Source organism: Paroedura picta, chromosome 10, assembly GCF_049243985.1.
Source record: "Paroedura picta isolate Pp20150507F chromosome 10, Ppicta_v3.0, whole genome shotgun sequence".
In the NCBI taxonomy this organism is placed as follows: Eukaryota; Metazoa; Chordata; class Lepidosauria; order Squamata; family Gekkonidae; genus Paroedura; species Paroedura picta.
Window position 1 is genome coordinate 3,399,789 of NC_135378.1, and position 15,504 is coordinate 3,415,292.

The window sequence follows — 15,504 nt, forward strand, 5'->3', positions numbered from 1 at the left end:
ACCTTTCTGAGCTCAGGGACCGCCTCCGGGGGTAAGGGGAGTGCCGATGGCCCGGATGCCATGCACACGCGCAGCAGCTGTGGGCAAATGCAGTTGCCGCGCATGCACGTTTTTGCCACCAGGGGGCGGAAACGCGCATGCGTGGCAACTGCATGCATGCGTGTTTGTGTTGCCGGTGTGCCGGCGGCTGCACGTGCTTCTTCCCTTCTCGCTGTGGAAGGGGGAGGCAGGCACGGCTGCCGGCGGCCCAGTACCATGGCCTTCACAGCCCGGTACCGGGCCGCAGACCGGGGGTTGATGACCCCTGACTTAGGCAACACCAGATGAAACAAATAGAATTCACCTCATTTCGGAAGATGGCAACAAAATAAACAGCTGAATCTCCCTGGGGACAAAGTTCCAGAATTTTAGTGCCATGACCGAGAAGACCAGAATTTGTTAAAGAGAGCTCAGGGGAAGTTTCTGAAAGAACACGGAGATTTTGCAAACTGATAACGTCTAAGCACCCGAACTCTCGCGAGACAAGACTTTATTACATACTGCGTACAGAAATGGAAAATCTAACAAACGCACAGATGTTTTATTTGTTAAACAAAAGCAACTTAGAGATACTGAAAGCAGTTAAAAAGATTGAAAATGAAATTCAAGGTACCAGGAAAGAGCTCTCAGATAGAATCGATGGTTTGAAGAAAACAGCTGATGAAAACACAAATCAGCTGGCAACATACCAAAGTCCAGATGCCAGACAACAGGAGTGGGAGTCAACATTGGAAGCAGAACCACAAGCTAGGAGCACTAAAATTAAAGACGTCCCAGAAGAACTTGGGAAAACAGATCTAAGGAAGGAAATTACAAAAAGCCTGGAACACTCCATACAGGAGGAAGAGATCCAGATTGATAAAGTATACAGAGCCTACTCAAAGGTGACTGCAAGCAAGAATCAACCAAGAGACTTTTTTGGCCCTGACAGAAAGGCGGCCAGAAATACTCTATACAGGAACCATCAGGGGACACCGCTGAGTGGGGTGGATCAAGAAACACAAATACTTCGAGACCCGCAAGCAGATACATCATGGAAAAGAACACAATTTCATTTTCTGCGACCACCTGAAGAATGTGATGAACAGTGGAGCATTCACTTGGCTTCCTGTGGGAAAGACAGCAGCACTAACTCTTAGGTCAGGGGCAATATATGAAGGGAACTGACTTTATACTACCTAAGACAATAATAGAATATATTCTCATAACAGATTATGCTGTCATATATATCAACAATTACTTTGCTAAGAAAGATGGTAATAACTTCTAGATTAGGATTAATATGTGATGGGAACTGAATATGTGTGTTAAAAGAGGATGGCAAACTATACTTTCATATGTATCAATAATTATTTGGTTAGTTGATTGTCTTTTTTTCTTTATAATTTAAGCGATGGGAATTGAGCATGTACGTTTCAAGATAAGAATGGATTGTGTTTTTATATAAATTAATGATTACTCTGCTAGCCGGCTGCTTCCTTTTTTTCTCTCCATTTTTTTGTTAACTTAAAACAGCAATAACTTAGGTTAGGACTAACATGCAATGGTAACTGACTATATATTTCTTGAGATAATATCAGATTATACTATGTATGGTATACACGCATAGACGATGTATAGACTGTGTACTAATAATTATTTATTAGCTGGTTGTTTTTCTTTTTCTCTCTTTTACCTTTCTGTAAATGCTTTACATAACAACAAACAATAAAATTTCAGAAACATGACCGAGAAGGCCAACCAACCTCATCTCAGAAGGGTCTTGGAGTGATCAAATAGGCTCCTTTGTGAGTAGGCTGTTTTTCAACTATGCTCGACCCAAGCTAGACAGAGCTTTCAAGGTCAACACCAGCACTTTGAATTGTGACTGGAAACAGAAGGGAAGTGTGAAGATGGGCCAAGACTGAAGAGATGTGGTGGCCCCTACCACCAACTCCGGTCAGCATCCTGGCTGAAGAACTCTGTATCAAATGAAGTTTCAAAACATTTTTCAACAGCAGTCACCCACAGACCACAATGCAGTAATCTATTCTAGATATAATTGGGCATGCATTACAGGAGCCAGATCTTTACTGCTCATGTAAGGCTGCAGCTGTTACCAGTAAGCCTGGGTCCAGCTGCAGTAGGTGTGGGTCCAAGAACATCCACAAATATCAGTTATGCCAAGAAGAGATTTATGCCACCCCCACCTACCCCAGATATCACCCTTGTAATCCTATGGAGTGTAGTCTTATGGCTCTTCCTGGAGTCACTTTTTAAAGAGTTTCCTGGGGAAGGGACATTCCCAAGCTCAGGAGCTGGGGCCTGTTGATTAGCAGGACCCTGGGACCAGAACTTCTACCACCTACTGCCCCCACCTTCTTGGGATTTCTTAAAGGCTGCAGATTTGACCTGGGAAGGTCTTAGGAGACTGGACTGGCAATCCCTTTCCCTGGGCCTCCACCTGCCTCATCTTGACCAGGCATCTTGTGGTGGGCTTAGACTTTATAAAAACTCCACCAGACTTTAATGAACAGGGGGAAAATGTTCAACAAACATAGTTTGGGCAAGGGGCATACTCATATGGGAATAAAAGAATGATTAATTGAGGTTATTTAAACCAATAGGATGTGGTTTAGACCAGTGGTCCGCAACCTTCCGGCGGCTGCGGACCGCTGTGACGGAGTGGGGGTAGAGGGTGGCCCGGGGCAGCCCCAGCGGAAATGCGCATGCGTGGACTTGCCACATGTATGCGTTTGTGTCTGGAGGGGGCTCCCTCTCCCTGCCCCTCCAGGCCTCCAGCAAATCGGCCGCTTAGCTTGCGGCCCAGCAAGCTTCTCTCTCCGCCCCCCTCCCAAAGCAAGAAGCTTGCTTTGGCGGCCGATTTGCTCGCGGCCTGGCGAGATTCTCGCTGCAGGGGGGGGTGGGAAGAGGGAGCTGCGGCTCAGTGCTGAGGCCTTCGTGGCCCAGCATCGGGCCGTAGCCCGGGGGTTGGGGACCACTGGTTTAGACAGTCCCAAAATGCAGTGGGAAGAGGAAGGGGAGGAGTTGTCCAGTCTCTTAAAGGCATGGGGTTGAATGTTTGTGCTGTGTGGGAGGTTGTGGTGGCGTGGTGGCAAATGAGGGCGTGGGTGTGGAGAGATGGGTGTCAAGAACCTGTGGTGTGGAATGTTCGTTGAGTGTGGGAGAGGACTGACCGTTGGGTATTGTGGCTTAGTGGTTACAGATGAGCTTTCCAGAGCCATGTCTTCAGATATGTGAAGGAAAAATCAGATTGGAGACTCTTCTTAGGGGAAGATTACATGGCAACCACTTCCCCCCAGTTCTGTGTCATTTCCCTTCTTGTGTGAATTAGGCCACATTCACTGAAATGCCCCTCTGCCCTAATACACATAGGGTAGTCACAGTACACAGGTGTCCACCCTGTTCCTTCTTTTCCATTTTTTCACTGTTGGTAATATGTTATGTGCCCACATGCTTCTTTCATGGTTGCTCATTAGAAGAACGGATTTTTGTACCCTATTGTTTACTACGCAAAGGAGTCTCAAAGCAGTTTACAAACACCTTTTCCAGTCATCTCCCCACAATAGTCAACCTGTGAGGGATGTGGGGCTGTGAGAGATCTGAGAGAACTGGGAATGGGCCGCAGTGACCCAGCAGGCCTCAGGTGTCTCAAAGCATTTTCCAATCGTCTTCCCTTTCTCTCCCCATAGCAGACTCCACATAAGGGAGGTGGGGTAGCGAGCCTCACAGGGAAGCTGGCAACCCTAAGAGGAAGACTCTCTGTGCACAGCAGTCTTGACCTTAGTAAGGTTTTTTATACTGTTTTTGTTTATTTACCAGGCCAATAAGTCATTACAGTTACGATGTGTCTCCAGACATTTACTTGTTCTCTATTTATAGTTTCAGGCTGTAAATATTTATTTAGATCTTCCTGCACTTTCCAGACTCACAGGACTGATGCTGGTCTGCCTGTCTGCACCCCAGAATCCAAACAGTTGCTGGTAAGGGCTGGCCATAACCCATAGGCCAGGAGGGACATACCTGCACCACTCCCTCCCAACTGCAGGCAAAAATGGCTCCTTTGAAGGCTGGACTCTGAGGCATTGTACGATTTTGAAGTCCCACCTCCAAACCTCCAGGAATATTTCCAACCCAGGGGTAGCCAACCTCCAGGTGGAGCCTGGAGAGCTCCTGGAATTACAGCTCACCTGCAGAGTATAAAGATCAGCTCCCCAGGCAGAAAGGGCTACTTTGGACAGGGCTGTGGTAGAGAATAAACATTTAAGGCCTACCACACAGGTTGTTGTTGAATTGAGACTTGAGGCGTACTGCACAGGGTTGTTGTGCAGATGAAACAGGAGACAAAAGAGCCAGTTTCTTCTGCAGAATAATGTTGTGCAGTAGGCCTCAAATCTGCAGAGAGTTGCAAAGAAGAAAGACACATGGCTTGGCTGTGTCTAACCTCCGGGCAGAGCAGTATTTTAAGTGAGAAGGGGCTTTTCTGTGGCCTCCCTGTCAGGCAACTGTTTGGCAGAAGGGGAAAGTCCCCCCCCCCTCAAAAGGAAGGCCCTCAGGCTCCCCTGCGTTGCTCTTGGAAAGGCCTTCCTCCCCTCAGTCAGGGGCTGTCAGAGGCTCCTTCACAGCAGGCCTGAAGGGGGGGGGGCACTCTCCAGCCTCCTGCCAGCTCTGTCAGGGCTCTGAGGCCATTTGCAATTGGACATGACAGGACAGCCTTGGGCGAAAAGGGCTGGCACAGCCTCTGTTCTCATCCCCCTTGGAAGCCCTACTGACCTCCTCTCCCTGCGGTGGTCAGGGGCAGACTGGCAGCCATGTCTCCAGATTACCCCTGGCTGGGCTAACTGGATGGAATTTTGGTCTGTCCTGGTTTGGGGCCAATCGGAAGGCCCCTCTTCTTGTCAGTCCAGGGCCAAGGGGCCAATTGTTGCCCCCATCTCGGAGTGAGCCCACCCCAACATCCCTTACTGTTTTATTAAGATTTTTAAAATGTAAATATAGGAGCCAATTGTAACCAGATGTTGCTTTTCTGAACACACTGTGAATAGATCTTGCAAACCAAGGCTTGGTTAATGGTAATTTATCTAGCCTTTCACAGTTTTCAAAGAACTAGAAGCGCCCATGGCTGTATCAAAAACAATCAGAAACAGTTGCCACACTGTGTACTTTCCAGGGTATAAAACAGTAATTGATGCTAAAACACAGATTCAATAGTTTTGTTGAGTGTGGGAGAGGACTGACCTTTGGGAATTGTGGCCTAGTGGTTACAGATGAGCTATAGTTCATCTGTAGTTTTGTTCTTACCTCCTTGATTCATGCACGTTGTCTCATTTAATGACTATCACAACCTAGAGTTGTGACCCTGCTTCCTCTAATGGGCTGGCCCTCTGATTTGCCCACGGTGGGGAGGGCCTCCCCACGGGGCGAGAAGCACCAGCAGCCTCTGCCATAGGTGCCCACTTCCGCATGGGGCTAGGAGCCCACCACCAGAGCTGGTTCCTGCCATGAGCTCCTGGCCTGCTTCTAAAGCGGGCTTTGCCTCTGGTATATACTATAGTGTTAATAAATATTAACTTCTCACCTTTAAAAAATTTAGTTGAAAAACTGTGGGAGGGGGAAATGTGCTAGCCAGTCAGTGCTGTGCACCATGAGGGTCACCAACTGCCCTGGAGAAAAATGTCCTGTCCCTTTAATAAAGGCTTAAGTCAGACATTCTCAAGCAGGGTTTCATGAAACCCTGGGGCTTCTTGATGACCCTAGAAGAGTTTCCCAAATGGGTGGAAGACATTTGTATATATTTTTAAAATTCATTAAACATTTATTGGTTAAAAAACTATATATGGTCATGTTGACCCTCCACCCATCCAAATGAACAATGATAGGCAGATTCAAATTCAGAATACCTTTAATGGTGTCATAAAAATAAATCCAAGAAAGTAATTTCCAACAAGGAAGTAATAAGATTAATCCATATTATAAGAATTTAAAGATTTACATATAAAATAAGTTATAGCTGCTGAACTTAGTCTTTACCATCCAACAGATAGTGAGGGAGTGACTCATCAGAGTGCCAAGATTTTGTCTTCAGTGATGGGGCAAATGATATCTCACAAACAATTGAGTATTTAGAACAATAGAGGAGGACATGAGTTGTCAACTCAACTGAATTAGCTTGGCAAGAGCAGAATCGTTTGTTGTAAGGGATGTAACTACTTCTACCTCTTGACTGTGCTGTTGGTAATATGTTGATGAACATAAAGCAGTGCCTCAAAATTGGGTGTATAGAGTGACATCAATCTATGAGAAAATGGAATATTGTAGAATAATGGCGAACATAGGGCTTGGTCCCTTGGCCCCAGAACTGCACACAGTACTCCAGGTGTGGTCTGACCAGTGCCGTATACAATGGGACTATGACATCTTGTGATTTTGATGTGATGCCCCTGTTGATACAGCCCAAAATGTCATTCGCCTTTTTTACCGCTGCATCACACTGCCTGCTCATGTTTAGTTTACAATCCTCAAGTACCCCAAGGTCTCATTCACACACAGTGTTACCTAGAAGCGTATCTCCCATCCAGTAGGCATGCTTTTCATTTTTCTGACCCAGATGCAGAACTTTACACTTATCTTTATTAAATTGCATTGTGTTCTCATTTGCCCATTTTTCCATTGTGTTCGGATCTCGTTGAACTCTGTCTCTATCTTCTGGAGTATTTGCCAGTCCTCCCAATTTGGTGTCATCTGCAAACTTAATGAGTAGTCCCTTCCCCCCCCCCCTCATCTAGGTCATTAATAAATGTGTTAAAAAGTACCGGGCCGAGCACCGAGCCCTGAGGTACCCCGCTACTCACATCCCTCCATTCTGATGAAACACCATTGACAACAACTCTTTGAGTGCGGTTCTCTAGCCAATTCCCTATCCATCTAACTATCTGAAAATCCAGATTGTACTCCTTCAATTTATCCATCAGAACATCATGGGGAACCTTATCAAAAGCTTTACTAAAATCCAAGTAAACGACATCAACCGAATTTCCACGATCCAGCAAACCTGTTACTTGGTCAAAAAAGAAAACCAGGTGTGACTGGCAGGACCTGTTGGAGACAAATCCATGCTGACTTCCTTGGATCACCAAATTGTCCTCCAGATGTTTGCAGATCGCTCCCTTTAATATCTGCTCTAATGGTCCACTGTTGCTGAAGTATCTGACATTGGTCAATAGTACTAAAGCCCTTTCTGAATCCAGCTTGATGTGGGTATAAAATATGATTTTCATCTGCCCATTCCTCCAGCTTAATCAGTAAGTACTTACTGTACAGTTTTGCTGCTATGTCTAACAAACTAATATGCCTATAGTTATTTGGAGCTGATTTGTCCCCTTTTTTGTAAATGGGCACAACAATGCTAAGTTTCCATCCAGGGGGGATTTGGCCTGTATTGTTAATTTGCGAGAAGGTTTTTGCTAATATAGGAGACCACCATGATGGAAAGGCTTTATAAAGATCTGTAGGGATCAGATCTTCCCCTGGGGACTTACCAGATGTCAATGAGGAGATCAGGCCTTTGATTTCAGCCTCTGAAACTGTGGGCCAAACTGGGAGATCTGTTAGATCAGGAGGGATATGTTGTAAATGTGACATGGCTGTTGGGGGTGAAGCCAAATGGGCTCCAAAGACCTTGCTAAAATGCAGGGCCCAATCTTTAGCTGGTATTTGAGCCTCCAGATGATGGGACCAGGTGTTTAAACTATTGGAGACTAGTGCCCAAAAACGTGAGTCATTTTTCTCAGAAACCGCCCGATCTAATTCTTTCCATAAGGATTTGGCATGTTCGAGCTTTTTTTGTTTAATTAATTTTTTGTATTGTGATCTTAAATACAAAAGTTGGGGCATCCAGAACTCATTAGTATTTCTCCTTGCTTTCCTCATGGTGTGGGTTATATATTTTTTGAGAGTTTTACACTCTTGGTCAAACCAACCATTATTTGAATATGGTGAAAGTTTGATTGGTCTGTTATTAACAAGAAACGGCTTTAGGAGAGTAGTAATAGCTTCCCAGATTTGGATAGCATCATTATCTGACTGAAGGATAGCATGCCTCAAAGATTCTGTTTCTGGGTTTGCAAAAAATTGGGAGAATTTGGATTGAAGCTGATCAGACCATTTGAGTCTCCTAGAACATGGTAAACCTGCTAATTCAGAAACTGGTTTCAAGATTTTACTGCCAGTAGTTTTAAGTGTTAGTCTCAGTGGGCAGTGGTCACTTAACAAGCTATCAACAACCTCAAACTTGGCTACTAGGTTAAGTAAATCAGATGAGACTGATTAATGGTCCACTGAGAGATGGAATAGATTCAAGTGGGTAGCCTTATTGGTCTGAAGTAGCACAACAATAATAGAGTCCAATAGCACATTTATGATTCAGCCTCCATCCTTCCAAGGTCGGTAAAATGAGTACCCAGTTTGCATGCTGGGGGGTAAACGGTCATGCCTGGGGAAGGCACTGGCAAACCACCCCGTATTGAGTCTGCCATGGAAATGCTAGAGGGCGTCACCCCAAGGGTCAGACATGACCCGGAGCTTGCACAGGGGATACCTTTACCTTGGCCATATATAATAAATATATACTACTACTAAAATTAAGTGATTGGTGAAAGGTTATCTCTAGGTATTTAAATGTGTGTACTTGCTTAATTTTGTGACCATTTATTTTCCAGTTTGTCAATTTCTTGGCTCTGCCAAAGACTAAGAATTTGATTTTTCATAGTTTATGGTCAAAACACTTACTTTGCAGCAGGATGCAAAGGAGTAAAGAAGTAGCTTCAAGCCCACCTTCATGCGTGAGAGCAGGATTGCATCATCAGCATACAGGAGGAGAGGGGCCCTTCTATTTGAGATCAACGGTACATGGCTGTTTATAGTGGACAATTCCACATTTAAGTCCGTGGTGTGGAGATTAGAAAGGTGCGGAGCAAAAAGGCAGCCTAGTTTCACTCCTTTGTTAGGTTTTAAAGCAGGTGTAAAATGGCCAGCAGTGTTTAACCTAATTTGGAAGGTGGTGCTAGAATATAACTTCCATGTTAGGAACAGCAGCTAAACTTCCATATGACAGTCAATTTAGACCAGAGGCAAGCTCAAGGAATTGAACTGGACATCTGAGGTCTAGGGATGCAGCATCAAGCTTCCCATCCCTGCTTACCAATGATAGGCCTGGAGGGGGTAGGAAGGGGAGCCTTGTGTAGGCATGTACAAATCTATGCTTCCCAATCATATTCTGCATGATTGCACCACTTCTGGGGGTTCTTGAAGCCTGAAGAATGTTTCAAGGGTTTCTCAATGATAAAAAAAGTTGCAAAAGATTGGCTTAAGGTTTGGAAACAGGCAGATTCATGGCATGGAGGTAAAAAGTATCACCTTGTAAATAACATCCATTTTTTTTCCTTTTTTTCTCCAGACCCCACAGAAACCCCATACACCATCAGCTTCAGCTGCAAGCAAGAATCCTAGGTGTAGTCTGCATGGGGCTTTTGGCCCACTCCCAGATTGACTGGGAGTCTACACCGAATTTGATTTCCATTTTGATTTTGGATGCTTTAAATTTTCCCTCTACAACATGCATGATTGATTTGTGGTGACCCTTCATTTCCCCTGTGATATCCTGGAGTGGATATAAGCCTCAATATTTCAAAAATCGCCATGAGTAAATGTGCAGATTTTTGCTTTTTTCAAATTAACTCACTGCTCCATACCTTGGAGCAAAGCAGTCTTCCCTGATTGGCCAGAGTGTCAGTTCAAAGACTTCCTGGTTCAAGGTTGCAAAGCTTGTCTTAAAGTGACTGTGCTCCAGAAGTCCTAACTTCTCTCAGCAGAGATTTGCCCCTTGTTATTTCCCTTTCCTCTGCAGTCTCCAATCCTCTCTCCCCCCTGTTCAAGGAAAGAGACTCCTGCTGCACTTGGCACCCCTCCCTGTTCTGAGCTTTCCCAATCAAGTGCAGAACACTTTCTGTTTCAATACGGGGGGGAGGAGCAGAGGAAGAACCGAGTTCAAATCGATCTGAATTCAGCAAGATCTGCAACGGAAGAAACAAAGTAAGTGCAGGATGAGCCCTCGTCTCTTCTTCAGAAATGTGCTTCCACTGTGAGCTCACTGCTCAAGCTGCATGTCAAGAGGCCTCATCTACCTCTCATTTCACTCAGACTTTCCCATTGTTCTTAAACCCTCCCTAGACCTTCCTTCCTTCCTTCCTAATTGTCCATTCAGATGTCAGTCAGTCATTGCAAGTATTCTTCTGCTACAGCCTTCAGTAAAATAGGTTTGTAAAGCCAGGAGAAGCAAACAAAATGCATTGGCTAGGAAAAGGGCTGGTTCCCAGGATCAACTTCCATCTCCTTTCAGTCTGCCCCGACCCTGCTTCTGGCAAATGTCCATAGATTTAGCCACCAGTTATAATGGTACATTTTTCAATTACCAAAGTCACAGGAACAATACTCAAGGAGCAGTTGCTTTTAAGGAGATGCAGTATTGGATCATCACTGACAGGCAAGATTTTAATTACTGTACATTTCTGGAATTATTAGATTGTATCCTATGTCACAACTAGGTTAGATCAGTCCAGGAAAGATAATTGTGTAAGTTTAGTGAAATTCCACCCCCACCCACCCCTGCCTCCAAATCTCATGACACTGTGAATCACAGGGAAGTCCTGCAGGAAAATACTTTCCACTGATCAAGAGTGATACAACTGCCTATGTCTCGGAATGCTCAGTCTTCTGAACTCTTTGTATTAACTACCCTGCATTGATGGATATGGTGTATGTATAATCTGCCAACTGAATACAGCACTTCATATATCTTACAAAGTGCATTATGGCTCACAGAAGCTGGTTGGCCTTTCATGTGCCATATAAAAAGTCAAAATGGCTCTTCTTTAGCTCAAAGTTCTCTCTGAAAACTTCTTTCTCTGAATCAATCAAATGCTCTGAATAAAAATGCATCTGAGTATGAAGCAGCCAGTTGTCTTTGCCTCTTTACAAACGGGCCATTGATAGCCTTGGCAATTTACCAAACTGACACAAGATCAATGTAAATCTATGCAGTGTTACTGAAATCTGTCTCCAGTGAAATAAATTGACTGCATTAATTTTGCTTAGGATTATACTGCAGGCCTTTTCATGGAAATTATTTGAAATGTAGAGCCCCCTCCCCAGGGAGATTAGTCACTATCACCCCCCAGCAGGTGAAGGCATTATATATATATATATAGCATTATCAATTGGTTCAATACCTTGTCAAGCATCAGTATCAAACAAGTAAAGCTAACATCTCTAGCACCTTGCTTTCAGAAATTTTCTTCCACCATTTGGCCTCATGACACCTGTTAAGAGAAGTGGAAGCAGCAGTTCTGTTCAAGAGCCAAGTCTGCAAATGTTCCATGGTACCCAACTGAATCAGTCCTCATCTGGTAATGTGAGCTGGCCTATTAATTACATACATCCAGCAATCCAGTGTGAAAAAGTGTATCAGGAAATTTCTTCAGTAAAACCATTATCAGGAGAACCATAATCAGAAACTTCCCCAGATGTCATGTGAAAGAACAGAAAAATAAAGACCAATATTGGAATCCATGTTCAGTTGATGGGGCAGGAAAACACTTATCTTGTGACCCCATATTCTCCTGCATATTGATAATACAGAGCAGATGATGAAGGTGCATCAGCTTGGTCCAGAATAGCCATAAGGAAACTGGAGCATCAGACTGTCATGGCCAGGCAAAATGTGGCAGGAGTAGTGTTCAACCAGACCTCCAAGGCTTGGAAATTGCACATCTGACTCCAGGTAGAACTTTGAGTCCTGCTGCAAGATTGAAACAGACATCAGAGATTTCTGGCCATCTCAGGAAAATCTCATGGCACTGAAATCAGAAATGCTGAAACCCATGCAACCATCTTAAATTAGACAGACCATCTCTACGGAAATAACTGGCTCAGCTACACATTAACATGTCTCAGTTGTGCTGATATTAGAGTCAGAATGCCATACCTTCTGTGATGGGACCCAGAGGGTAGGGTAAAAGAAAACCCAGAAAAGGAGAAGAAAAAAGAAAGGAAAAATAAATATAAAGTGTGTTTCTGTGCAGATCTATGCTAAAAAGGGGTGGGGCAAGAGTAGAAATAAAGGGGGGAAAGGCTCATCAGATGGGAGCCACCAGACTCAGAGACCCTCGAGCAGGAGAGCTTGAGGGGGAAAGCTGGTTTCAGGGGAGAAGAGGCAGGCTGAGAAGGAGTTCTGGGGGAAGAAATCCCAACTCTGGTGCCCAGTTGTGGAGAGGGGGGAGAATCTTCTGGGGAAAGAACCCCTCCTAGCCCTGGCTCTAAGAGGGCTGAGCAGCTGGATTCAGGGGCGCTCTGAAAGGGAAGCACGGCATTGGGCTGATTGCTTCAAGGCTTCAAGGCTGTGGCGCTTCCCTAGAGCTGAAAAGTTCAACTCTCTCTGAAACAAAGTTTTCTTCACAACTGACCAATAATATACTGAAACGTCATCATTTAAGATAGCCTCTTGTGGCGCAGAGTGGTAAAGCAGCAGACATGCAGTCTGAAAGCTCTGCCCACGAGGCTGGGAGTTCAATCTCAGCAGCGGGCTCAAGGTTGACTCAGCCTTCCATCCCTCCGAGGTCGGTAAAATGAGTACCCAGCTTGCTTGCTGGGGGGTAAATGGTAATGACTGGGGAAGGCACTGGAAAACCACCCCGTATTGAGTCTGCCATGAAAACGCTAGAGGGCGTCACCCCAAGGGTCGGACATGACCCGGTGCTTGCACAGGGGATACCTTTACCTTTACCATCATTTAAGAACACCCATCCATCTATTTAATAAAGTTCAATTTCATATTGTTATCATCTAAACAGCCAGTGATCTAATCTCTGAGGTACAATTACACGCCTAAGTCAGAAAGGGAGTGCTTGAGTCCTGTCAGCTGGTTCAGAAATCCTTTTCCATTACAGGCAAAGCCTTGTATGATTAAATGGATGCAAAATATTGAGACAAATGTGACATTAGAACAAATAGGAATATTGGTATAGAATTCCTAAGCTTACGAATAGACACATTCTTAAAGAAAATTGGTATGAAATGTTTTATAGGTGGTATGTGACTCCCAAAGTGATTGCAAAGATTGCGAAAAGGTTGGGAATGTGATGACAAGGTAGGTTCTTTTTTTCACATGTGGTGGAAATGTGAGAAAATAGCAAAGAGACAGGGAGGTAGAAAGGAAGAGAGTGATTAAGATAGAGAGAGCTTGGCATTTGGAAGAGGAAGGGGAGGAGTTGTCCAGTTTGCAAGGGCTTGGGTTGAATATGTGTGCTGTGCGGGGGGGGGGTTGTGGTGGCGTGGTGACAAATGAGGGTGTGGGTGTGGAGATGTGGGTGTCAAGAACCTGTGGTGTGAATATTCATTGATTATGGGAGAGGACTGACCTTTGGGAATTGTGGCATAGTGGTTACAGATGAGCTTTCCAGAGCCATGTCCTCAAATATGTGAAGGTAAAATCAGACTGGAGACTCTTCTTAGGGGGAGATTACATGGCAACCAATTCCTCCCAGTTTTGCATTCAACCTCATTTCCCTTCTTGTGTGTATTAGGCCACAGACACTGAAATGTCCCCCTGCCGTAATCCATATGGGGTAGTCACAGTACAGTGCACCTTCTGTCTCCATTTTTTTATTGTTGATATAATGTTATGTGCCTACATGCTTCTTTCACTGTTGCCCTTTAGAAGAAGAGCTGGAATTTTAAACTCTGCTGTTTATACCCAAAGGAGTCTCAAAGCAGTTTGATGATGATGTTATCCATTCAGTCGTGTCTGACCCTGGGCGATTCTATAGGAAAGTCTTCGCCATGCGCCCCTGTCTCTGACCGCTTCTTTTAGTGGGTTCATGGTCATCCCTGTATCGGCTTTGATCGTGTTGAGCCAGCGGATCCTTTGGCGACCACGTTTCCTTTTCCTGCTGACCATGCCGAGCATTAATGATTTTTCTAGCGGGTTTGATCGCATGATGTGTCCAAAGTAAGTGAGCTTTAGCTGTAATATCTTCCCTTCTAATGACATAGTTGGTTTGCTCCTCTCTAAGACTGTCTTGTTGGTAACTTTGGCTGTCCGTGGTATTCACAGCATCTGTCTCCAATATCATAATTCAAAAGCATCTATTCTTCTCCTGTCTTCCTTCTTCAGGGTCCAGCTTTCACATCCAAACCTACGGCAGATGCCCTGTTCTTGTTGATTTCCAACTTTGGCATTGAACTCCCCAATAATGTATATCATGCACCTGTTTGTTTCATGCACTTTCTCATAGAAATCTTTGATTTCCTTTTCCTCAGCAGTCGTGGTTGGTGCAACTTGTACAACAGTTGTGTTCACTGGCTTTCCCCGAATTTGTATGGACATAATTTGGTCATCTACTGCTGTGTTACATTGCACTGCACGAGCTGTTAGCTTATCTTTAAACCGCTCCGCGGTATTAAATAAAAGGATAAGGGGTAAGTGGGAGGAGAGTGGGCGGGCGCTGTCCGGGATAAAAACTCGGAGGAGCGAATCAGGAGCCCCGAAGCAGCTCCTGATTTGCTCCTCTGAGTGCCACTCCAGGGCCAAGTGGCCAATGGGGAGGCGCGCAAAAGGCACCTCCCCACTGGCTACTTGGCCCGCCGCCGCCTCTCCACTCCTCCGAGGTCGCCATCGTCGCCTCTGCACCCGCAGCACAGTAAGTCGGCCACATACACCGGCATAGCCGCCGCGGAGGAGCCTCGCCCCATGCCGCTGGGCTGAGGGAAACCTGCTTTCCCTCCGCCCAGCGACACCCCTTCCCCGCCCAGTGAACTGCCCGCTACCCCCGCTGCACATTCCCAAACGGCTCTCCACGCCCCGCCGACACACCCTTCCCACCCCAACCCCACACGTCCCTTCGCGGCCCCCCCAAGCCTTCTCCCGGCCGCCACTTGCTGCTTTGCCCGCTTCCCCGCCGCTTCTGTCGCCTCCCCGCCGCCACCGGCATGCCATCAGGGCCGCCTGCCCACGCGACGGCACTCTTCCCTGCTCCGTTCCGCTGCCGGCAGCTTCACCCCCGAGCCCTGGCCGCGCCGCTGGTGCACACCACCACTGGCGCACACTCGCGCGGCGACAGCTAGCCACCCTATCCACCCCCTTCCTATGGCCCCTGAACTCTATACCCTACAACCGCCCGCACCCCCCGGCCTACACATGCTAGCGCCCGCTGTATTCAGAGGACAGCGGGCTTTATTTCTAGTCCGCAATAAAGGCCATGCCATTTCTTCTGATACTGTCGTGACCAAAAGACTGTGAAGTCTTTGGATGGAAAGTGGCCATTGTCTGTCCAGTGTAGTTCACTGACGCTGAGCTGGCTGATGTTGAGTCGGTCATTTCTGATTTCACAATATCCAATTTTCCTTGCGACA

General features: G+C 45.7%; 1 protein-coding gene across 6 annotated transcripts in view; it reads right to left on the reverse strand.

Annotated features, from left to right (window-relative positions):
• Nucleotides 1-5,923: 5,923 nt before the first annotated feature.
• The window catches only part of SH3BP2 (SH3 domain binding protein 2), a 78,355-nt gene continuing 68,774 nt past the window's right edge, over nt 5,924-15,504 (reverse strand). For 5 of the 6 annotated variants that reach the window (XM_077302026.1, XM_077302025.1, XM_077302023.1 and 2 more), the window contains one exon: nt 5,924-11,893. In XM_077302026.1, coding sequence (XP_077158141.1) covers nt 11,753-11,893 — 141 coding nt within the window. In that variant the 3' untranslated portion in view covers nt 5,924-11,752. The remainder of the gene's footprint in view (nt 11,894-15,504) is intronic. The other variant, XM_077302024.1, reaches the window with a different exon arrangement.